Raw genomic sequence first — 26,561 nt, forward strand, 5'->3', positions numbered from 1 at the left:
ATCTTCCAATGTGAGATATGGGAATTAATTTGAACACTGTCTTGATCCTAAATCGAGGTTTGATGTTAATAAAGGCTTTTCATTGATATTATGATAATCTTGCTTGTATTAATTGTCATTCTATAGAGAGACTGTTTAGTTATACATACTAGTGCTATTCGACGGTACTAACGTTCCTTTTGCCGGGGGCGCTGCATCTTTAAATAGATGCAGGTGGTTCCACAGCAGGAGATATTGATCAGTGATAGCAGTACACCTTCTTCCCAGCTGACTTGGTGAGCCCCACTTCATTCCGGGGTCATGTATCTTTTGTACTTTGTGTATTCGGTTTGAGGTATAGCCGGGGCCTTGTTGCCGGTATTATCATTGTACTCTTCTTTATCTATAGAGGCTCCGTAGACATAGTGTGGGTTGTGTATTAGTGCTGGGGAAAGACAAACTATGTTATGTTGTGGTTGTATTACTTGTCCATTTGAGACTTTAGAATTGATAAAACTATTAGAAATGAATTGGTATTGTAGACATGAACACATTTTCGTTTAATTCATGATAATATGTATTATCTCTATTCGTGGATGAGTTTGGGTAGAATGAAATCTAACAGGCTTGCTCAATCGGGTTCACTCGATTGAGTGCCGATCGCGCTCCTAGTTTTGGGGCGTGACAAACTTGGTATCAGAGCCTAGGGTTTTAAAGTGTCCAAGGATGTCTCGGAGCCGTGTCTAGTAGAGTCCTTATTATCGGTGTGTTGTCGGCCACATCTATAATTAGGATGCTACATGGGCATTTAGGAATAATACCCTTCTTTTATGTTCTTGATCGTGCGATAAAGCTGGTTGTAAGATTGTTCCTCCTTTAACTCCTATGTTGCTCTAATTTTCAGTACATGGCACCTAAGAAGAAGGCAAGAACTGGCCAAAGAGCCAATATCACCCCAGGAGAGACAGTTCACCCTATAATTGATGATGTGAGTTAGCACCCGAGGAGTGAGGATATTCCTCCAGTTACTACACTGCCTGACTCTACTACAACTGATCAGACCATACCTGTCCCTACACCTACTGAAGGTGCAACGGTTCCTCCAACTGATATACCAGTTCCACCTCCAATTCCACCTTTCGATTCTGGTGTTTCTGATGTTGATCTTAGGGGAGCCATACAGATGTTGGCTAAAATAATGGCTTCCCAGACCCATAGGTCAAATGTTGCACCCACTTCTTCCAGTCAGCCAAGGGATTCTACTGGTTCCAGGGTGAACACGTTTCTCCAATTGGATCCTCCAGTGTTCACGGGTACTAATTCAGAGGAAGATCCCCGGGATTTCATTGATGAGATGCACAAGACTCTCAGAGTTATGCGTGCTACTGAAATAGAGGCAGTGGAATTGGCCTCCTACCGCCTGAAAGATGTGGCATATTCTTGGTTTGAACTATGGGAGGAGTCCCATGAAGAAGGGAGCCCTCCGGCGAGGTGGGGTGAGTTTGCTGATGCCTTCATTGATCATTTCTTGCCTGCCGAGACTAAGGCAGCCCGTGCTGCTGAGTTTGAGAACTTGAGGCAAGGTAGCCTAAGTGTGTGGGATTACCATATGATAGTCGCGTACCTGTCTAAATATGCTATTTACATGCTGCCCACTCTGGAGGCTAGAGTTCGTCGATTTGTGCAGGGCCTTAGTCCCTTGGTAATTAATGAGAATGCTACAACAGCCTTGAATTCTGATATGAACTACGGAAAGATGGTGGCATTCGCTCAAGCCACAGAGACCCACAAATTAAGGAACAGAATGGAGTGAGAGGGTAGTAATAAGGCCCGGTCTACGGGCAACTTTGGTGGTTCTTCAGGTGGTGGCAAGTCAACATTCAGAGGAGGGTCGTCAGGTCCATCACAGTCCTTTACTAAGTCTTCAGCTAGTGCATCGCCATCAGGGCCTAGTCAACAGCAGCAGTGGAGCCGTTTCAGGCCCAGTCAGGGCAACAGGGGATCCAATCAGCAAGGTCGTCATGGTGGTAGATTCCAGTGGCAGAGGAAGCCCACATGCCCTAGGTGTGGAAAGATGCACCTAGGAATATGCTACATGGACTTACCTATATGCTACGGATGTGGATTGAGGGGTCACATTTCGAGGGATTGTCATTCGTCCCGCCAGGGTGCGGGCAGGGGCATGGCACAGCCAGCCAGTTCTGCAGCTACTACATCCGCAACACCTCCTCCAGCTCGAGGCACTCCAACACCCGCAGGGCTGGTGCAGCTAGGGGTGGAGCACAGAGTTCGAAAGGATCCAGCCGTTTCTATGTTATGAGGGGTCGCTAGAATTCAGAGGCTTCTCCAGGTGTATTTACTGTCCAATCTCATGATGTATATGCTCTTATTGATCCCGGTTCCACTTTGTCATATGTCACACCTTATGTTGCTAAGGAATTTGGGATAGAACCAGAACAGCTTTATGAGCTGTTCTCTGTATCTACTCCGGTTGGTGAGTCTATTTTAGCCACACGGGTTTATAAGGATTGTATTGTTACGTTGCATGGTCGAGACACCGTGGCCGATCTTATTGAATTGAGAATGGTCGATTTTGATGTGATAATGGGGATGGATTGGCTTTACTCTTGTTTTGCCAAGCTTGATTGCCGAGCCTGAACTGTTAGGTTCGAATTTTCAAATGAGCCAGTTATTGAGTGGAAGGGTGATGATGTAGTGCCGAAGGGTAGGTTTATTTCTTATCTTAAGGCCATGAAAATGATCAACAAGGGATGTATTTACCATTTGGTCTGGGTTACGGACATCGATGCTGAGGCACCTACACTTGAGTCCGTGCCTGTTGTGAATGAATTTTCGGGAGTATTTCCGGATAAACTCCCTGGGATCCCACCAGACAGGGAGATTGATTTTGGGATTGATGTGATGCCAGACACACATCCTATATCTATTCCACCCTACAGAATGGCACCGGTATAACTGAAGGAGCTAAAGGAACAATTGAGAGATTTGTTAGAAAAGGGTTTTATCCGACCAAGCGTGTGCCCCGGTCCTTTTTGTGAGAAAGAAAGATGGGTCACTAAGAATGTGTATTGACTATCGGCAGCTTAATAAGGTAACAATCAAAAATAAGTACCCACTGCCAAGGATAGATGACTTGTTTGATCAATTTCAAGGTGCCAGGTACTTCTCCAAAATTGATTTAAGATCCGGGTATCACCAATTGAAGATCAGGGAGCGGGATATTCCGAAAAGAGCTTTTAGTACCCAGTATGGGCATTTTGAATTTCTGGTGATGTCTTTTGGGCTAAAAAATGCCCCAGCAGCCTTCATGGATCTTATGAATCAAGTTTTTAAGCCATTCCTTGACTCTTTTGTGATAGTGTTTATTGACGATATACTTGTATACTCACAAAGTCGAGAGGATCATGTTGATCATCTCAGGGTAGTTCTGCAAACCCTGCATCAGCACCAGTTATATGCAAAGTTTTCAAACTGTGAATTTTGGCTTGAATCAGTCATATTCTTGGGTCATGTAGTTTCTAGTGAGAGAATTAAGGTTGACCCTCAGAAAATTTCAGCTGTGAAGAATTGGCCGAGGCCTACAACTTCAACAGAGATTCACAGTTTTTTAGGATTAGCTGGATATTACAGAAAGTTTGTGGAGGGGTTTTCTACTCTTGCCTCTCCATTGACTAAATTGACGCAGAAGGCAATTAAGTTCCAATGGTCAGATGCTTGTGAAAAGAGTTGCCAGGAATTGAAAGCAAGATTGACTGTGGCACCGGTGTTGACTCTACCAGAGGGTACAGATGGATTTGTGGTATATTGTGATGCTTCAAGAATCGGGCTTGGGTGTGTATTAATGCAACATGGGAAGGTGATAGCTTATGCTTCTAGGCAACTAAAGAATCATGAAAAGAACTATCCAACACATGATTTAGAACTTGTGGCGGTGGTATTTGCATTGAAAATTTGGCGCCATTATTTATATGGGTTCCATGTGGATATATTCACCGACCATAAGAGCCTTCAATATATTTTCAAACAGAAGGAATTGAATCTGAGGCAGAGAAGATGGCTTGAATTACTCAAGGATTATGACATTGATATTTTATACCACCCAGGGAAGGCTAATGTTGTGACGGATGCTCTTAGCCAAAAATCTATGGGTAGCTTAGCACACTTGGAGGTATATCATAGGCCATTGGCCAAAGAAGTTCATCGATTGGCTAGTTTGGGAGTTCGTCTTGCGGACTCCAGCGAAGGAGGGGTAATTGTGCAAAATAGGGCTGAATCCTCAATTGTAGTGGAAGTCAAAGAAAAATAATACAACGATCCATTGTTGGTGCAATTGAAAGAGGGGATTCATAAACATAAGACCATGGTCTTTTCTCTTGGCAATGATGATGGTACACTAAGGTACCAAGCGCGACTATGTGTTCCAAATGTGGATGGTCTCCGTGAAAGAAATTTGACTGAAGCTCACACTACTAGGTATTTCGTGCCCCCAGGTTCTACAAAAATGTATCATGATCTTAAGAAAGTCTATTAGGGGAATAATATGAAGAGGAATGTGGCGGACTTTGTGGCAGGATGTCTGAATTGTCAGCAAGTGAAGGCCGAACACCAAAGGCTTGGTGGGTTGGCACAAAATATAGAAATTCCAATGTGGAAATGAGAAATGATTAATATGGACATTGTGGTAGGATTACCGTGCACTCCACGTAAGTGTGACTCAATTTTGGTGATTGTGGATCGACTCACGAAGTCAACACACTTTTTGCTGGTTAAGTCTACCAACACAGCGGAGCAGTATGCTCAGTTGTATATCAAAGAAATAGTCAGGTTGCATGGCACCCCAGTTTCCATCGTTTCTGATCGGGGAGCACAATTCACTGCTAATTTTTGGAAGAAATTTCAGCAAGTTTTGGGTACTCAGGTGAATCTCAGTACAGCCTTTCACCCGCAGACTGACGGGCAGGCAGAGCAGACTATTCAGACACTTGAGGATATGTTGCGTGCTTGTGTTATAGACTTCAAAGATAGCTGGGATGATCATTTACCACTCGTAGAATTTGCATATAACAATAGCTATCATGCTAGCATTCAGATGGCACCGTTCGAGGCTTTATATGGTAGGAGATGTAGATCTCCCATTGGGTGGTTCAAAATTGGGGAAGCAGATTTGATAGGGCCAGACCTTGTGCATCAGGCTATGGAAAAAGTTAAAATCATTAAGGAGCGGTTGAAGACTGCTCAGAGTCATCAGAAATCCTATTCGGATGTTCGTCGTATGGATTTGGAGTTCAAAGAAGATGATTGGGTATTCTTGAAAGTTTCTCCCATGAAGGGTGTAATGCGATTTGGTAAGAAAGGGAAATTGGGTCCGAGGTATGTCGGATCGTACAAAATCATTCAGAGGATCGGTGAGGTGGCTTACAAGCTTGAGCTACCACCTGAGATGTCATTAGTACACCCGGTGTTTCATGTGTCTATGTTAAAGAAAGCAGTTGGAGACCCGACAGTCATTGTTCCGATTGAGACTATAGAGATTAATGAATAATTGACTTATGAAGAGATTCCGGTATCTATTATTGACCGGCAAGTCCGAAAATTGAGAAATAAAGAAATTACATCCGTAAAAGTGCTATGGCAAAACCAACAGGTTGAAGAGGCTACTTCAGAGGCTGAGGAAGAAATGAAGAAAAAATATCCTTATTTGTTTGAATGACCATGTATTTATAATGTTGTGATCTAGGAAAATTATAAGACTTACTTTTTATGAATTTCGTATCGTTTGAACAATTTGCGTTAAGGGTGTTCCTTTCTGAAAATATATTGATTATGTGGCCACAGTTGGTGTTGTTTTGTATTATGTTAGGTCTTTGGAATATGTATATGTTGTTCAGATGTGTTTCTGGGGCTCTCTGACAGGTGGATAGGCCTAATTACAAAGGAAACTCTCGCAAAATTTTTGGAAATTTAGAGAGTTAGTCAAATTTGGGATTGCTGGTGCGTGGTATGAAAGACTGAGTTGCATAAGATGCTAATAACAGAATTTAACCCTCATTCGAGGACGAATGATCCTAAGCGGGGGAGAATGTAACACCCCGGATAATTTCAAAGTACTTAAGTGTAAGGCCTGGTATAATTTGGAAAGAAAATAATGTTTCATGATACCAGACTATGCTTACGTGTTTGAGGATGCACAGGAAAGTAAAGGAAAAATTTTGCCGGAAAAGTGCGTTTATGCGGTCCATTATGCGACCGCATAATCACTCCGCGGGCCGCATAATGGCCGCAGAAGTGAGTAGGAGAGGGCTATTTTGGAAGCAGCTATGTGGTCGACCATGCGACCGCATAACTGTTATGCGGTGCATTATGCGACCGCATAATGGTTATGCGGACCGCATAGTGACCGCATACACAGGCAGTTCTTTTGGCTATTTTGTAACCAATTATACGACCGATATGCGGTCCGCATAACCATTATGCGGTCGCATATGCGACTACAAAACCTGTTCCGGAGCTTCATTTTTGGGTTTTTAAAACCCGACCCTATTTAGTTAAATACACTCTTTGGGTCATTTTTGAGCTATTATCTGACATTTTAGAGTGAGAGAGGGTGCCCTAGAGTGAGAAAGTGTTCTCCGATAATTATTCTTCAATTCTTGCCTAAGTTTTGGAAGATTGAGAAGGGAAACTCACTAGGTCTTCATCCTAGAGATTGAAGTTGCTAAGAATTCCGGAACATTTAGAGTGTAAGGAAGCCCAAGTGAGGTATGTTGGCTAAACTCTCCTCTTATAATTGAATCCCACGATATTCATGTAAATTATGCAAGTTTCGAGTGATTCATTATGAAATTGGCTATTCTGGGTAAGATTGGGTTGAACGATATATGTTCAACAAGCATAACAAATTCTCTATTCATGTTATGTTACTAATTGAGGATGTGTTAAAATATGGGCTATGCATTAATAATGTTTCGACTTTAAGTCAAGTTCAAATGAAGGCTATTATGCCAAATTTTGTGAAATATCTCTATGTGCATTAGACTCTAAATTGCTCACATGTGTACTACACACTTTGATTTGAATTGTGTTTGTTGTTGATGATGAGGATGATATTTGAAATTGATAATGTGAGCATGAAATACTGAATATGGCCAACGTGCCAAGAATGATCTTATAATTATGGCCACTAGTGCCAATGAAATGAAAAGATGTGAAAATATAATGAAATGCGATGATTGATATAAAAAGTTTGATGTCTCAAATAAGATGACCTAGTCGATCGGGTCGTGATCGGACACCATGCCGCACACATGGTGGTGATTGTGCTGGAAATTATAATTGAAATGGTAATTGTGGTTGATGTCCCTAATGAGATGGCCTAGACGATCGGATCGTGATCGAACTCTGTGCTAAAGACGGTGGTATTGATATCGAGAAAAATTGTGGTTGATGTCTCTAATGAGATGGCCTAGACGATCGAGTCGTGATCGGACCCGTGCTAAGAGTACGGTGGTACTGGTTTTGTGAATAATGGTATTGTGGACAATGGTATATCAATACTAAAAATCTCCCAATGTGAGATATGGGAATTAATTTGAACATTGTCTTGATCCTAAATCGAGGTTTGATGTTAATAAAGGCTTTCATTGATATTATGATAATCTTATTTATATTAATTGTCATTCTATTGAGAGACTGTTTTAGTTATACATACTAGTGCTATTCGACGATACTAACGTCCCTTTTGCCGGGGGCGCTGCATCTTTAAATGGATGCAGGTGGTTCCACAGTAGGAGATATTGATCAGTGATAGCAGTACACCTTCTTCCCAGCTGACTTGGTGAGCCCCACTTCATTCCGGGGTCATGTATCTTTTGTACTTTGTGTATTCAGTTTGAGGTATAGCCGGGGCCTTGTTGCCGGTATTATCATTGTACTCTTCTTTATCTATAGAGGCTTCGTAGACATAGTGTGGGTTGTGTATTGGTGCTGGGAAAAGACAAATTATGTTATGTTGTGGTTGTATTACTTGTCCATTTGAGACTTTAAAATTGATAAAACTATTAGAAATGAATTGGTATTGTAGACATGAACACATTTTTGTTTAATTAATGATAATATGTATTATCTCTATTCGTGGATGAGTTTGGGTAGAATGAAATCTAACAGGCTTGCTCAGTCGGGTTCACTCGGTTGAGCGCCGGTCGCGCTCCTCAGTTTTGGGGCGTGACAGAGACATCCTTTCTACTTAGTGTATCCTACTTGTTCCACACGAATTCTTTCCATTCACAAAACTCCTTGGTATATTTCAATACACCTTAAACATATAATTTTTATTTCAAAATAATATGGTTGTATCCCATGGATCTCCTTTAATATTTTGACACGTTATTCCCAAATACCATTGGTGTACTTTAAAATATTAAATCATTAGAAAAATTTTAACGAGGCCTTATAATTACATACCATGGTTTTTGCCTTTACACCTTATTGGGGGGAGGATTTCAATGTTTTTCCTATCGCAATCTTCCTTCACGACGGGAATGATAGCAAGACGAATGGAAAAAGGATTCCTGCGAACATGCCAGTTTCTTTCGCGTAGGGATTAATAGGTTTGTTTTGTACTTGAAGGTCCAACTAGGATTTGAGTTGGAGAGGAATAATGGTATTAATGGTAGGAGTTTCGGATTCGACATCAACTTCCTTCGTTTATTCTTCTTAGGGACACCACCGAAGAGAAGGCCGGAGTTTCAGAGGGCAGAATTAACAGAAGGCATGATGGTAGAAAATCTGGGTAAGAAAGTTTTACTGAGAAGAAGGGGAATTTGCAATAGTGTTCTAAAGAAATTTGATATAGAGTTTATAAAAGTGAAAGGTAAAAGTGATGAGTAGTTGAGAAGTTTGTAGACGGCACAATTCGTCGTCATGATTACCTAGAAAGCTAGAGAAAATATTTGTCAAAACACGATTTGACACGTGTTTGGGTCATTAATGCGAGAAGACGTGTGTCCTTTCAAGTGTGAGAAACCGTTCAGAAACTTCTCCGCCAAGAAAAGGGGTCTTATCTACTTTCGGTAACAGAAATATTTGTCACCGGAAAGTAGAGGGACTATCTGTATGGAGTAGAATTGGTTAGCGACTGGTGGATGATTAGCGAGATGACACGTGTAACTGGATGTTACACACCATGTTTTCCTACGTGGAAGTACAAGTACGCCATAAATAAATTGAGATAAGATCGGAAATGAGATGTTACGTCCCGCATTTTCGTACGTTGAAATTTTGTCGTAAGTTAATCAACGAAAGCTCGGGAATAAGATTATTTTGAGGTTATAAGCATTATGCTATTTTAAACAAGGAATAAGTAAATTCGTGAAGGTGAGAGGGTAAGCAAATCGAAGAAAATGAGTTTCGTAGAAGCTTGGCAATTTGGAATAAAATACGGACCGAACTATAATACCCGGTATTTATGGACTAGTACCATACAAGGTACCACATGGCCATGATAGTAAGGTGTATAAGGTGTGTTAAAAGTAAGTAGTATTTTAAGTAATTTGAGATAATACTTAATTATGTGGGTAATTAGTTAATTATTGAATTAGTGGAGGATTAATAAGTTGATTAAGGAAAAGGGGTGAAATTTTGGATAAATCTAAATCCCCCTAACGTGGCAGCCCCCCATTCTAATTAATGACTCATTAGTCATTACTATAAGGTGTCACATTTGGAGGAATCTTAGGGCTTAGTCACTATGAAAATGGGGCCCACAAAGCTTAACTGTAAAGGACTTTAATATGTCTTCAAAGAAGACACTTACTAAATAATAGATGGAAATACTTCAGCAAACTCATACAAGGTGTTCTGCAAAGGGATTCATTAACGTGACACAAAAATTCTTCAACATGATTTGCAAGATTTCTTAGCTTTGAGAACAATTTCTACAAGTTGGAGTACAATCTGTAGCTTCTCACTTTCTTAGCTTTGAGAACAATTTCTACAAGTTGGAGTACAATCTGTAGCTTCTCACTTCTCAATTGAGAACAATTTCTACAAGCATATTCAAGGTGAGTTTGACGCAAGAATCAATCCTGATTGTCTCTTCGACAATTTCACGACTATAGCGTCGGTTTTTCTCCTTATCTTAGCAAGTTGGAGATTACTTCGTCTTAAAGTAAGGTATGTTAAGGCTATCCATTCTTTCTTTTGGCATAATCTATACGACACAAAAGAAACGAGCAAATGCACAATTTTCATAAATGACTTTATTCATAGAAATACTAGAGATGCTTATGTTCTTGATTCCCCATGTGTCATATTATTCTATCATCTGTTCATAGGTCTAAGAAAATACGTAAGTTGATAAAGTTTATTTCATAACATTAATCAAAGTCATAATGGTCTTATGACACTCCGAAAGATTTTATTGACATACTTTCTCATGCATTGCATTCATTTATACATGTACATTGACCCATGACCAGATGGCGTTATATACGCATATATATGTATATTATATTTATATGGGATATGGAAAAAAGGTTACGGCGTTATATACGCACCACCACCTGATCAGCTGGTATTCATTGATGATTTTGCCACAGTGGTCGAGATGATATGATGGGATGCCCTTAGAGGCCTGATGATGTTAAGAAACATGTACCTATACACGACATGACATTCATACGCATATTCATGACACTATAATTTTTTCATGATTTACAGAGTTATCCAGACTTATAGTTTGAGTCATTTACTCTATATTTCTTCCATGTCTGTTATGTACTTATTTATGTGCCTTACATACTCGGTACATTATTTGTACTGATGTCCCTTTTGCCTGGGGACGCTTCGTTTCATGCCCGCAGGTTCCGATAGGCAGGTCGAGAGTCTCCAAGTAGGCTATCAGCTCAGCGGAAGATGTTGGTGCGCTCCATTTGCTCCGGAGTTGCTTATTTGGTCAGTATAATTAGGACGTGTATGGATTGGTATGGCGGGGCTCAGTCCCGATCTTTATGATACTTATGTACTCTTAGAGGCTTGTAGACATATGTCAGGTATATGAATACTTGTATGGCCTTGTCGGCCTATGTTTTGAGTTTAGAAATGATCATGTTATCCTATTAGGCCCGTGTGTCATGTGTATATGATGATATAATAAGAAAGATACGTTACGTTGGTACTCGATTGAATAAGGTAGTGGGTTTCCATCGCGGCCCATCAGTTTGGGTCGTGACAAAGTGGTATCAAAGCCGTTCTGTCGTAGGGAGTCTACAAGCCATGTCTAGTAGAGTCTTGTTTATGAGTGTGTCGTGCACCACACTTATAAGCAGGAGGCTACAGGGCATTTAGGACTGTCACTCTTTCTTCTTACTCTAGATCGTCTGGTAGAGCTCAGTTGTAAGAACTCAATTTCCTAAACTCTATCTTATTCGTAATACAACGATGCCTACATTCAAAAAGATGGTCGGTAGGAGATATAACCGTTGAAGTGTTGAGTCAGAGGAACTCGATTTTTGCATTATGCTTATGATGAGCAAATGTGAGATCTTCAGCAGACCATGCGTGTTCGAAAGGTGTAAGGTTCTTGACAAGGAGTTTTAAGGCAAGAATACTTATCCACTTTTATGGTAAAAAGGAATAACAGAATCGGAAGGTAGACACAAGTTTCAGCAAGTAAAAGAAGCAAGGTGAAGGAGGGTACGAAGTACCCAGTTAATAAAGATTATCATTATTTACCATTCAGGAAGGGAGATATAAGCGTCTTGAGTTACCTTCAACAGTGACAGATGTACGTACAATCGGCCACACCGATCTAAGTTATGCCCTATGGGAGCTAACAGATATAGTTTAAGAGAATGACGGGTTATCAGGATCCGGCCGGGGTTAGAGAAACCCAAAATAGGGGATGGATTGGTAGAATTAGTTGGAATTTCTGAAGGATAGTGCAAACGTGGTAATGGATCTCCTTGTGATACACCTAGATGGTGTACTCTAAAATAGTACAGCTAGATATGAGTGCTACAAAGATAGGAACTGGAAGCCTGAAAAGGATAAATATTATCTTAGTATGACTATCGTCCCTAGTAGAGAGATAATGCTAGGCAACCCAAAGAGCCAGTGGATGGAGCAAAGGGGAGCTAAAAGTAAAAGAATATCTTGTTGATGTTTTCAGAATAAAGTGATTGATAGAAATGTTAGCGGAAAAATAAGAAGAGAGTTAATGGAACAGTATGAGTAAAATGTGGTACATGGATGACAACGGTAGATCAAAAAATGATAGTATTACAGGGTCTATAGTCAAGGGAAGGGAAAAAATGAGAGGTGACAGGCCTTGAGACAACAAAAGAGTATAGGCCATAAAGTCATATCCTCACTTCAAAAAATAAGTTCGTGACTCCAACGCAACTACCGAAAGGAAAAGTTAGACCCCAGAATAATAAAAATCAGTATGGATTGGTGAACAAGATAAACTAAATATGAACTAGGGACTGAGTGACTTGATAATAGTCAACATCATGAGAATTTCAGAGATTGCGTTTCAACGATAATCGAATGGACGACAGAAGAATACCCTTTAAAGGTCATTCAGGAAGACGCTTCCCTAAAGCAAGCAATATGAGCAAAGTTAAGCTTAAGGGATTGTATGTGCCAGTTGCACTAAGTGTCACCATTGCGATTAAGGGAATTTGTTATCCTTAGTACAGAAGGATTTTCACAAGGCGAGTAAGGGTCATCGATGATGTGAAAGGACGCCAAAGATGAAAAGGTAAAACATCTGTAGGTAGGTCATCGTAGCTCCAACTCTTAGTACTCCCCTAAAGGGGGGAATATGGAATGATGTGGCATTAAGCCAGAATTAAGTGGTTCTAGTAATTATGAAATGGTAAAGGAAAAATGCGGGAAAAAAAATGAAAAAGGGATGAGATTGTAATTATCCAAAGCCTACATATATGCTATGATTCTAGAATATTATGAAACAACGACGTCAAGGAAAGGAAGTAAGGGTCCCTACCCAAGAGGTTATTGATAGATAAGGAGTCAGTGCGAGACGTAAGTTAAGACAAAGAAAATAACCCAAGAAAGATTACGCGGAATATTGATATGAGAATGGGCCAACGAGTAGTCAGTAATTGATTCAGGAAGAACCTAGTTATGGCTAAATAGGGGGTTATAGACGAGGTAGCAGATCGTGCAAGATAAACATAGTAAAACCCAATATGGTGAATCTAGTCTCGCAGATATGACATCGTGATCCTTGAGAAATATTCAGATAGGAGTTGGGGTAGTTAAAGGTACCATATGAGTGTTACTGAAATAAAAGAGAAAGCCACTGGGAAGACAGTCAAAATATCAAGTTCAGAAGCAACCCTACAAGTACACGAGCGTAAACTACAGATAATTATAGGCGAGAAAGGACATCAAAAAAAAAAATCAAATATTCGGTGTAATTTGCTCGCAGCTTTACAAGAGTCAGAGAATCCTCCCTAAATACTACAATGAAAGACTAGCTGAGAAAGTAAGGAAGGAAGCTTTAACCTAAGCTGGGTGACCTAAGGAGGAAATGGTCCTATAACAACAGTCTAACAACAACATTGTATGCACTTCATAAGAAAATGGCACCTACTGTGGCTAGTGAACGGGAAGAAAAATCAAAAGTAATATTTGAAGATCATATGAGTTGTACAAAAATTCCGGCATGCGTGAGAGCTAAGAAAAGCTAAGCATGCACGCAACAAAGGGGAAGAAAGAGCAGGAAAGGTAATAGCAAGAAAACTGAGAAGGAACAAAAAGAATCATTCGATCAATGATCCAGAGTTAGCTACGTTATGAGCGCACTTAAGATTTCGGAGTATTATCCATGCAGCATATATGTTGACAATCATACATTCATAGAAGACTCTGGTATAAGTTAAAGAAATAATTGAGCCCATGTCATAGATCGAATTGTTAAAGGATTATATCATGGATAAGTCCTCAAGTTAAGCCCATGAAAATAAGAAGAGTTGATGGTTTCTCTAAGTTATACAAAGCTCAGTATAGCCTGAATAAACTCAAAGGAGTCTAAGACTAGTAGCATTTAGCAGAAATGGAATACTGCCATGGTAATGAAATAAAGGTGTGATTGCGATAGATAAAGGATGACGTTTAGCCTTCAATTGAGTAATGAATCGAAGAGGATTTCATGAATGATATGGGATTAAAATACCCATGTAAGGTAAATTAGTCTAATCATTTTAGAGGTTCCCCGATGAGACGTCAGCCCTAGTGATTACGTAAGAAGTTTCAAGTTATCAGTGGTAGATTATAGATCAATATTGATATGAATCAACAATGGATGGATAAAGGTTATAAAATATGATATGAGATTAGGCCATCAGTCTTTAGGATAAGCAACGAGAGTAACCTAGAGGTAGTTGCAGACCTCAGTAATGATAAATTGAAGTAAGAGTTATAGTATAGTATGACCTACGTAAATGCAGTAAAGTCATACTAATAGATAACCAGGTCTATGAAATAGGATATAGCAATATTCGCAAGTTCTACAAAGTACCAAGCGAAGAATTTCAGTATACATATAGATGCCCAGAGAGACATCTTATTAAGCTCTGTATATGTTTACAAAGTAAGGCCTAGAGATTGGTTAAAAGCTGGAGGAAAGAGAAGAGAAGAGTCGCATAGGCGCACATACAAAGTTAGAGTCGTAAAGGTTGCATGATAGAAGGTAGTAATAGTTGCGAGATTGGAAGAATTCCGACCACAAGTCGTGGTGTGAGAAAGAGGCTTAAAGGGGGGAATGCCCTGGCCTTTGGGATTCATTCATAGAACAGTCGCCTAGATGGCAAGAGAAGTACTAAACTATTCGCAAGAGCTATGGGTCATGAGAATGATAAGTGCATCCGTCAACATTCGAGGACGAATGTTCCAAAGGGGGGAATAATATTACACCCCATGCTTTCATACGTGGAAGTACAATTGCGCCATAAGTAAATTGATATAAGATCAGAAATGAGATGTTACGTCCCGCATTTTCGTACGTTGAAATTTTATCGTAAGTTAATCAATGTAAGCTCGGGAATGAGATTATTTTGAGGTTATAAGCATTATGCTATTTCAAACAAGGGATAAGTAAATTCGTGAAGGTGAGAGGGTAAGTAAATTCGTGAAGGTGAGAGGGTAAGCAAATCGAAGAAAATGAGTTTCGTCGAAACTTGGCAATTTGGAATAAAATACGGACCGAACTATAATACCAGGTATTTATGAACTAGTACTATACAAGGTACCACATGGCCATGATAGTAAGGTGTATAAGGTGTGTTAAAAGTAAGTAGTATTTTAAGTAATTTGAGATAATACTTAATTATGTGGATAATTGGTTAATTATTGAATTAGTGGGGGATTAATAAGTTAATTAAAGAAAAGAGGTGAAATTTTTGATAAGTCTAAATCCCTCCCCCTAACGTGGCAGCCCCCCATTCTAATTAATGACTCATTAGTCATTACTATAAGGTGTCACATTTGGAGGAATCTTGTGGCTTAGTCATCACAGTGGGACCCACACCCACTAATACAAAAGGCTTCCCTAAAATCACCAAAGGGAGGTCACACTTACTAAATAATAGATGGAAATACTTCAGCAAACTCATACAAGGTGTTCTGCAAAGGGATTCATTAACGTGACACAAAAATTCTTCAACATGATTTGCAAGATTTCTTAGCTTTGAGAACAATTTCTACAAGTTGGAGTACAATCTGTAGCTTCTCACTTTCTTAGCTTTGAGAACAATTTCTACAAGTTGGAGTACAATCTGTAGCTTCTCACTTCTCAATTGAGAACAATTTCTACAAGCATATTTAAGGTGAGGTTGACGCAAGAATCAATCCTGATTGTCTCTTCGACAATTTCACGACTATAGCGCCGGTTTTTCTCCTTATCTTAGCAAGATGGAAATTACTTCGTATAAAAAAGTAAGGTATGTTAAGGTTATCCCTTCTTTCTTTTGGCCTGATCTATACGACACAAAAGAAATGAGCAAATGCACAATTTCTATAAATGACTTTATTCATAGAAATACTAGAGATGCTTATGTTCTTGATTCCCCATGTGTCATATTATTCTATCATCTTTTTATGGGTCTCAAAAAATACGTAAGTTGATAAAGTTTATTTTATGATATTAATTAAAGTCATAATGGTCTTATGACACTCCGAAAGATTTTATTGACGTACTTTTTTGTGCATTGCACTCATTTATACATGTACATTGACCCATGACCAGATGGCGTTATATACTCGTATATATGTATATTATATTTAAATAGGATATGAAAAAAAGATTACGGCGTTATATACGCACCACTACTCGATCAGCTGGTATATGTTAATTATTTTTTCCACAGTGGCCGAGATGATATAATGGGATTCCCTCAAAGGCCTGATGATATTATGAAACATGTACCTATGCACGACATGAAATTCATACGCATGTGCATGACACTATAATTATTTCATGATTTACAGAGTTATCCAGACTTAAAGGTTGAGTCATTTACTCTATATTTCTTCCATGTTTGTTATGTACTTATTTATGTGCCTTACATACTCGGTACATTATTCGTACTAACGTCCCTTTTGCCTGGGGACGCTGCGTTTCATGCCCGCAGGTCCCGATAGACAGGTCGAGAGTCCTCCAAGTAGGCTATCAGCTCAGCGGAAGATGTTGGTGTGCTCCATTTGTTCCGTAGTTGCTTATTTGGTCAGTATAATTAGGACATGTATGGATTGGTATGGCGGGGCTCAGTCCCGACCTTTATGATACTTATGTACTCTTAGAGGCTTGTAGACAGATGTCATGTATACGAATACTTGTATGGCCTTGTCGGCCTATGTTTTGAGTTTTTAAATGATCATGTTGGCCTATTAGGCCCGCGTGTCACGTGTATATGATGATGTAATAATAAAGATACGTTACGTTGGTACTCGGTTGAGTAAGGTACCGGGTGCCCGTCGCGGCCCATCGGTTTGGGTCGTGATGCTGGAGACAGGTAAGATATGAGTCAGCAAATAGTTTGTACCATATAGAGACATGTGATCGGTGCAAAATAAGTTCTGAAGGCATTGGAACCGGGAACGACGATTTGAAAGGAAGACATCAGTTGGAGAAGACACTATTCAATGAGCAGTCGTTACAGAGAATCTCTATATTCATGTTCAACCGTTATGCAGCCAGCAATACAGATTTTATTCTCATTCAAGAAGAGCTTGATTTGGGAATTTTGTCTCCGTGAATAGAGATATTTAAGGAAAAATTGTATCCATGGTTATACATGAAATATTCTGTACTCAAAAGCTAAATCAACACTTATTCTATTGAATCGTTATCTTTCTTGTGTTTTTAACATTGTTCTTATTTCTACTACGGAGAAACTAAATTCACAATCAGGCTTGTACTTCTTTTAAGTCATTTTGATAATCTAATTTCTGTGCTTATTCATTTCAAATTTTTGGATCAAATCAATTCACGTGTCTATAAACCACGTTACTAATTCAACTGTACAGTTTACGGGTAAATACTGTAGAGATAGATTTACTATGATATATTAAATGCTTAGGTGTAAATCCTTCATCACAATACACCAAAGTCAAAGAATGAAATTGATTGACTTCGACTTCTATGATATATTAGGTCATATATGACAAGTTGGTCTCGCGCAAGTTATGCTTGCCAAGAAGTAATAATATGTTTCTCTTAAAACAGAAAGATTTAACATATTTGATCGTCTCCAGACCGATGCCAGTTCATAAGTTGAATAGAAAATCAAATCATGTTGCCCATCTTTTAGTCATTTGTATAAGATATAGGAAAGATGTTAATGTTTCTCAAAACTAGTGGAATTTACATTATTGACAGTAAGAGCTGTGACCAACATCCTCCGACCTTCTAATTTTCTTCTTTCAACCATTTTGTTTTTTCTTGTGCTATTGTAAATTCCTTCTCTTCCCCATTCGTGCATCTTAAGGGCTTGTAACTGTCAATGACGGCGTCAAGAATTTTAACAAAGGAATTTAGAAAACATGTAAAAATTTTGCATATTTTAATTTATATAAATCTATTTGATTGAGTACATAACTTAAAAAACATTAAAAACTTTTTAAAGATGTGATTCTGAACAACCCATAACACTTGTGTGGATATAACTTTTTTGAAACTCGTGCTCTTAAACAGAGACGGATCCAGGATTTAAAGTTTATGGGTTCCTATTGTAATCTTAGATTAATATACAACAATGACTGGGTTCACAATCAAATATTTATGAATATTTAGTGAATTTTGTAATATATATACAGGATATATCTAAAAGCTACTGATTCCCGGGAATCAAAATGTAATAGGCCGGATCCGCCCCTGTTCATTACTGGTTGCTGCCCTTAAGCTTAACGAAATTTAAAATGAAATTCCCCAAAGGTTGTCTGGCATATTGACTAAACCTCTCATGTACTGTACCAATTATTGCACATGAAGTGAGTCATTATTGCACTGAAGCTCACTTCATATATCTCTAAACTTTATTTACTTCATTTTTGCATCATGTTTATTACACCCGAATATCAACTGACCACTAGATATTTTACGACAAATGTAATTACTTATCAACACTCGAACACAAGCAATGCAAAAAACGAAAACTTATCATCAGTCGGTACATGCAAGAAGCATTATTAATTTAGTTTCATGAGTCAATATTAAGCAATTTAAAAAACGATGACCTGTAGTTAAACCCATAATTTATAGCCTCTAGTTTGGAATTCCGGTATATTAAGTGAATGCATTTCCCTACAAAATCTCTCTTCCACTCTGTCCCTTCCCTTCACCCTCTTCCCAACATTCTATTTCTTCTTTACTTGGTTCATCCATTTTTTCTTTGCCTTTTCTTCTCATAATTAACGTAAAACTATTGTTTCCGTCTTTCTTTATGCTGGAAGATCTGAGAAAATAGAAACTGATCACAACGACAAGAGAGAAGGCCAAATTAATTAACCACCACAATGTTTGTTGAAACAAGCCATTTGCCTCCTAAATTAGGAAACATTGTTCATTCTGATCCTAACATATCTACCACAAACATTAATCACGACGACGCGGATAACAATTACAATGCAAGGCACAGTAGTTTCTCTGCCTATGAAGCCAATCGTCTTAGTGGTGAAGGTTCTCCTATGATGATGTCCCCATGGAATCAAGGCTCTCCTTTTACTAAATCCCCTTGGTCCAAATTTGATGATCAAGATGGAAATTCCCAAAATATCCCTCAAAATGGTCTTATTGGTTCACTCGTACGTGAAGAAGGTCACATCTATTCTTTGGCTACAAAAAATGATCTTCTCTACACCGGATCAGATAGCAAGAACATACGTGTTTGGAAGAACTTGAAGGAATTTGCAGCATTCAAATCCAATAGTGGCCTTGTTAAAGCTATAATTATTTCAGGTGAGAAAATTTTCACAGGTCATCAAGATGGAAAAGTTCGTGTTTGGAAGATCCAAGCAAAGAATCCTGGTAGTTATAAACGTGCTGGGACTTTGCCAACCTTCTTTGACATTTTCAAGGCATCCATTAAGCCTAGCAATTATGTGGAAGTTAAGCGTAATAGGACTGGTTTATGGATCAAGCATGTTGATGCCATTTCATGCTTGAGCATGGATCAAAGCCATGGCCTACTCTATTCTGCTTCCTGGGACAGGACATTTAAGGTAAGTGGCGTATGCAAAAAATTTCATAAGCAATGTCAATATTTAAAGAAGTGAACAATCACTATAACACATCATATTATTAATTATCACTTTAGTTTTTATGAATGGAGGCTAGGTGGATGATTTGATTCAATACAACCTTTATTTTTTTCTAAAAGAGACGAAACACACAATTTTTCACAAGCTAAGCAATGTCAATATTTAAAGAAATAAACAAACATGCATATATCAATTTCTTTATGTTATCCATATCAATTTCTTGTTTTAGTATTATGTGTAGAGTAAATTTTTTAACGTGCATGCGCCCATGTTTAAGGTATGGAACGTTGATAACTCGAAATGCATAGAATCAGTGAAAGCCCATGATGATGCTGTGAACTCTGTGGTGACTAGCGCGGAAGGCGTAGTGTATACAGGATCAGCTGATGGAACAGTCAAGGTTTGGCAGAGGGAAAACTCTGGAAAGAACACAAAACATGTTTTTGTTCAGACACTTCTGAATCAGGAATGTGCAGTGACAGCTTTGGCTGTTAACAGATCTGGTTCAATAGTTTACTGTGGTTCATCTAATGGCGTTGTCAATTTTTGGGAACGCGAGAAACAGTTGTCGCATGGTGGAGTCCTCAAGGGCCACAAATTGGCAATTTTATGCCTTGCAGCTGCTGGAAATTTGGTGCTCAGTGGATCAGCAGATAAAACTATATGTGTTTGGAGAAGGGAAAAGTCCGTTCACACATTGCTTTCAGTTTTAACAGGTCACAATGGACCAGTGAAATGCCTTGCAGTGGAGGAGGACAAAGAGTCCACTGGAAGTGATCAGAAATGGGTGGTTTATAGTGGAAGTCTTGATAAATCAGTAAAAGTTTGGAGTGTTTCAGAGAAGGCACCAATGATGATGCAGAATAATATGCATGGTGATACGGTCACTTGGGATTCAATCCCATCTGTCAAAAATTGATTGAAAATGTTTCAAATGGCAAGTTTCAGTCGAGGAATTAATTATTCTGTTAATTGTAAGTGATGGCATTATGGTGTGTCAAATTTTTGGCCAATGACTACTGCATAATTGAGGGAATGGAATTGGACGGACAAATAAAATTCTTTTAATTTCTTTTTATTATTTGAATAATATTATGAACATTAATTGTAGGATTGAATCAATTGATAGGGGATTGATCTGCATAAGTTAATTGTTTTTGAGATATATATGTTCATATCGAGTTATGTACATCATTTTCTTTAATTATATGGTTGGTCTTATAAATAGAAAGGATTCCACATTACAATATTGTTGATGACAAAGTGTCACGATCCAAAATCACATGTCGTGATGGCGCCTATCTCAATACTAGACAAGCCGACAATCTCCCATATCTTTTATTTTTAAAAATAAAATGATTAAATTCAGCGGAAGAAAATTCACAAATATATATATATATATATATATATAAACACTCCCAAAAACCGGTGTCACTGAGTACATAAACATCTAATATGAATACAAGTCTGAAAAATACGGTCTATAATAATCTAAGACCAAATACAGTAAACAAGGAGATAGAGAAGGAGAGACAAGGTTTGCGAAACACGGCAGCTACCTCTGAATCTCCGAAAAATCAACTGTGCGAGAGAATCAACACCCGCTATGTCCGGAAATACCTGGATCTGCACGCGAAGTGCAGAGTGTAGTATCAGTACAACTAACTCAGCAAGTAACAATAATAACTTAGGAACTGAAGATAATGACGAGCTACACAATTATAGTTCATTTTCAGTAATTCCAACAGAGAGTAGACATGCTATCAATTCCAGCAGCTTAAGTCAAATCAGTTTCATACCGTTCAAGTTCATGTAATCCAAATATAAAATCTTTCAGAAAATTTCACAACAATGACAGATAGCAACTAAGTGCAACAACAAATGAAAAGCAAGTACAGCCTCTCAGGGCAACAGTTACTCAAGCAAGTACAACCTCTCAGGGCAACAGTTACTCAACTCGTCACAACAGCTCAATCACTCGGCTCTCAGCCCTTAGCACTCACACTCAATGGGTACCCGCGCTCACTGGGGTGTACAGACTCCGGAGGGGCTCCTATAGCCCAAGCGCCATAATCCGCACGGACAACTCACGTGCTATAATATCCTGTACGGATAACTCACGTGCTATAATATCCTTATCTCACTGACAGGCCCCCGGCCTTACTCAGTCCTCAACCTCTCTAGTCTCTCGGCTCTCGAAAATCACAAAGATCAATCCAAACAAAGATAACATAGTGTATCAACAAAATCAAGAAAGACTGAGGTATGATACGCAAGTAAAATCATGACTGAGTACAAGACATCAATTAGCAAATAATTCAACAAGTACGCATCCTCTGCGGGTCCCAACAGCACTATCACATAGCCTAAGCATGATTTGCAGTCAAATTTCTTTAACACATAAAGAGCATATAGCTAACAATAAATTATTCAACTATATAGTTTTTACGGAACGGACCAAGTCATAATCACCTCGGTGCACGCCCACATGCCTGCTACCTAGCATGTGCGTCACCTCCAAAATAATCACATGACACAAAAATTCGGGTTTTCATACTCTCATGACCAGATTTAAAACTGTTACTTACCTCAAACCGTGAAATTCTTATTTCGCTAAGCCTTTGCCTCGTGAATTGGCGTCCAAACGCCTCGAATCTAGCCACAAATCGATCGATTCAGTCCATTAAATTTATTAGAATTAATTCTATAAGAAAATACAAGTTTTCATAAAAATTCGAAATTTAGCTCAAAAATCACCTGTGGGGCCCATGTCTCGTAATCCGACGAAACTCACAAAATACGATAATCAATCCAATTACAAGTTCAACCATACTAATTTCACTCAAATCCGACTTCGAATCGACATCGAAATCTTAAAAAAAAATTAATATGAGATTTCTAAAAAAATTCTAAATATCAATCTCAAAACATTAATTACAAGGTGAAACAATGATATGTTCGTGTATATTGACCAAATCCGAGTTAGAATCACTTACCCCAATATTTTTCCTTGAAAATCTATCAAAAATCGCCTCTCCATCTCCAATTTGTCAAAAATGACGAATGGGACGAAGTCCCTTGGTTTATAATTCTGCCCAGGCAGCCCTCGGTCCTGCCTCGATCTTGTCCTTCGATCATGATCCTCGATCCTGGGCCTCGATTCTGACCTTCGATCATGGCCCTCGACCCTGGCCTTCGATCATGGCTTCGATCCTGGCCTCGATCCTTGGCTCGATTTCTGGGCTCGATTTTAGGCTCCCCGAATTTCCAGCAGAAGGAAATTGTAGCAGTTGTTTTAGTCCAACTTTTGATCCGTTAACCATCCGAAACTCACCTGAGGCCCTTGGGACCTCAACCAAATACAACAACAAGTCCTAAAACATCATACGAACTTAGTCGAGTCTTCAAATCACATCCAACAACGTTAAAAATACGAATCACACATAGATTCAAGCCTAATGAACTTTAAAATTTTCAATTTCTACAAAAAACGCCGGAACCTATAAAATCACGGACGATTGACCTTAAATTCTGCGTCGGACCTCTATTTAGAGAGGACATGATTACCTACCCTTTGTGTAACGACCCGAACGGTCGTTTTTAGTATTATAACCCCATTCCCCCATTTATTACTCAATTTATGCTTTACAGTTATTTTATGACTTACCAGGTTAGTTGGTGCGGGTCCGGGAGGAATTCAAAGTGAAACAAGATACTTAGTCTCATAATTGAAAATTTAAGTTAGAAAATTTAACCAGATATGGAGTTATGTGTAAACGACCTCGGATTTGAATTTTGATGATTCCATTAGTTTCGTCTGGTAATTTTGGATTTAGGAGCATGTCCGAAAAAGTATTTGGAGGTCGGTAGAGGGATTTGGCTTGAAATGGCGAAAGTTAAATTTTCGGAAAGTCTAACCGGGGGTTGACTTTTGGTTATCGAGTTCGGAATCCGATTCTGAAAATTGGAATACCTCCGTTATATCATTTATGACTTGTTATCATGCTAAATTCTTAAGATACTTAAGTTGGCTGGAAAAATCAGACATCTTATCATTGACCAGTTATTAAAAACTAATAGCTATAACATCTTTTTATCATATTGTTTTATGATATTGTAAAACAGTGGCAGATCTAATTATGGGTTTAGGGGTTCCACAGAATCCTGTATTTTGAGAATGAACCTTAGCTTATATGTGTGACAGTGTGTGCGCGCACGCACACGTTTGCGAACGATATGTACGGTTAAAATTGGATATATCTTTTAGAGTTCACTCTCCAACTCAAAGTGTATAATCTCTATATATTGGATCTGTCACTTGTGCAAATCTGTTGCCCAAACCCACTACAACTTAGTTTTAACTTTAACATACCTTTTTTTCCCCTTGAATTATTGACGGTAATAGGAGTACTTAAAGGTGATCTATAAACGGATTTCCACCCACCAAACCCAAGTGTCAGTCGGGCCACTACCATGCAATTTTTGCGAGAGCTAAAAAAGCGTCTGCGGGTAAAGCATCGTATCCATATAATTGTTTGCCACCTACGTTCCGCCATCCAATCAAAGTGTAAGAACCTAGGTAATAGTATATTCCTCTTAAGAACAAGCTTTTACAGAAAATAATTAGGTTGTTAAATGTCTTTGTATATTCCAACCTCCAACACAATGAGGATGTTGATTGTAATCTCTAATGGTCATGTCATGAGTGCACGTTGAAAATAATAAACTTATCATAGGAGTCAAAAAGTATATAGTAAAAGAAGATACAAATTTACGTTTAGCCCACGAAAGAGGTTCACACAAGGATTTCTCCGACACTTAGAGTATTTTTGGTACGAAGGAATTTTTAATTTTCTCATGTTTGGTTGGTTTAAATGTATTTGAAAATATTTTGCTCATGAACTTATTTTATCAAGAGAAAGAGAAAATATTTTCAAAACTCCTTCTCAACCTTTCCCACCCTATTCCCCATCCCCACCAACCCACCCCCATCCCACCCCATGCATACCCAAAAAAAATTAAAATATTATTAATAGTATTTTCTGTTATAGATAGATTATTTTTTTTTGCATTTCAACAAATGAGTATTTTTTTTTACATGATATAAAAAAGTATTTTTTTTCATTTCAACAAAAAAAGTACTTTCTTTTCATTAAAAAAATAATTTTCTTTCATTCAACAAAAAAAGTATTTTCTATTATAACGAGTGTCACTGCATCTTAATCTCATGAAATTGCACTAACGTATTGTAATTTTAATTACATTTATTCTACTCTTTTACTTTGATGAAATTATAATTATCTTCTTGGGGATTTATGTGAACTTTCCCATCCTCATCTCATTACGATTTTGTTGTAGAAGAAGAAGAAGAAGAAGAAGAAGAAGAAGAAGAAGAAGTAGAAAAAGAAGAAGAAGAAGAAGAAGAGAAATCCCAGTTGGTGGCCCGTGTGGGGGAAGGTGAACCGGCAGATGCTGAAATAGGACCGTCCCAACATGAGGAGGTCGATGAGACAAGCTTGAGGCGATCGACATTACCAGGTCCCCTCAGATTTCAGTCACCATGATTCGCGAGGCTGGTTTGTTAGAAAGTCGTTCTTACGAGGGGCCTCAGGGGATGACTGATATCCACAAGTTATTGGACGGATTTGAGTCCACTGCCTTCGAGGATGTCAGTGGGCTCGGAGACTTGCCGGTGCCAAAGAAGGTACTATCGCCGAGAGCCAGTGGGTTCTCCCCGAGCCCAAAATTGGTGAACCATCTTTATGGCGCATTTTGTGAGGTGTTCACAGATCACAGGAGTCTCCAGCACTTGTTCAAGCAAAAGCATTTGAACTTGAGGAAACAGAGGTGGTTAGAGCTACTAAAGGACTATGATATTACCATTCTTTATCATCCGGGGAAAGCTAATGTGGTGGCCAATGCTTTGAGTAGGAAGGCTGAGAGATGGGGAGCTTGCTTACATTCCAGATGGGGAGAGACCTTTAGCGTTGGATGTTCGTCCTGAGATAACGGTGCAATATGATAATAGATTACAATTGGTGATGATGGGGTGTTTAGGCTATAGAGTCGGATCTGTGTTCCAAATGTGGATGGGTTGCGAGAGTTGATTCTTGAGGAGGCCCATAGTTTGTGGTATTCCATTCATCCGGGAGCCACGAAGATGTACCATGATTTGAGGCAACATTATTGTTGGCGGAGGATGAAGAAGGATATTGTTGAGTATGTTGCGCAATGTTTGATTTTCCACGGGTGAAGTACGAGCATCAGAGACCTGGTGGTTTGCTTTAGAGGCTTGATATTCTGGAGTGGAAGTGGGAGCGTATCACCATGGATTTTGTAGTTGGGCTTCCACAAACCTTGAGGAGATTCGATTCAGAGTAAATCATTGTGGACAAACTGACCAAGTCTGCACACTTAATTCCAATCAAGATCATCTATTCTTCAAAGCAACTGGCTCAGATTTATATTCGGGAGATTGTTCGTCTTCATGGTGTGCCAGTGTCTATTATCTTGGATCGAGGCACTCAGTTTACACCATATTTTTAGAGAGCAGTGCAGCGACAGTTGGTCACACAGAATGAGTTGAGTACAACATTTCATCCCTAGATGGACGGACAGTCCGAGCGCACTATCCAGATATTGGAGAATGTTTTACAAGAATGTGTCATCAATTTCAGAGGATCATGGGATCAATTTCTACAACTAGCAGAGTTCGCCTGCAATAATAGCTATCAGTCGAGCATCTAGATGGATCCGTATGAAAGACTTATATGGGAGGT

General features: G+C 38.9%; 1 protein-coding gene and 1 long non-coding RNA gene across 2 annotated transcripts; both read left to right on the plus strand.

The window, feature by feature from the left end:
• Positions 1-15,604: 15,604 nt before the first annotated feature.
• LOC142164369 (uncharacterized) lies at positions 15,605-17,356 on the plus strand. The gene is made up of 2 exons (XR_012695149.1): positions 15,605-15,965; positions 16,656-17,356. It is a non-coding gene; the product is annotated as an uncharacterized LOC142164369 (long non-coding RNA).
• Positions 17,357-18,906: 1,550 nt separating this feature from the next.
• Positions 18,907-20,860, plus strand: LOC107791988 (protein JINGUBANG-like). The gene is made up of 2 exons (XM_075221693.1): positions 18,907-19,743; positions 20,060-20,860. Exons 1-2 carry the CDS (start codon positions 19,039-19,041, stop codon positions 20,699-20,701), a joined length of 1,347 nt encoding a protein of 448 aa, XP_075077794.1. The 5' UTR covers positions 18,907-19,038; the 3' UTR covers positions 20,702-20,860.
• The last annotated feature ends 5,701 nt before the right edge of the window (positions 20,861-26,561 follow it).

This window comes from Nicotiana tabacum, chromosome 9 (assembly GCF_000715075.1).
Source record: "Nicotiana tabacum cultivar K326 chromosome 9, ASM71507v2, whole genome shotgun sequence".
NCBI classification, from domain to species: domain Eukaryota; kingdom Viridiplantae; phylum Streptophyta; class Magnoliopsida; order Solanales; family Solanaceae; genus Nicotiana; species Nicotiana tabacum.

Excerpts from the sequence above, each read along its gene's own strand:
- LOC107791988 (XM_075221693.1), top strand. The coding sequence starts at position 19,039 with ATGTTTGTTGAAACAAGCCATTTGCCTCCTAAATTAGGAAACATTGTT. Across the intron at positions 19,744-20,059 it reads CCTGGGACAGGACATTTAAG|GTATGGAACGTTGATAACTC; the intron begins GTAAGTGGCGTA and ends CCCATGTTTAAG.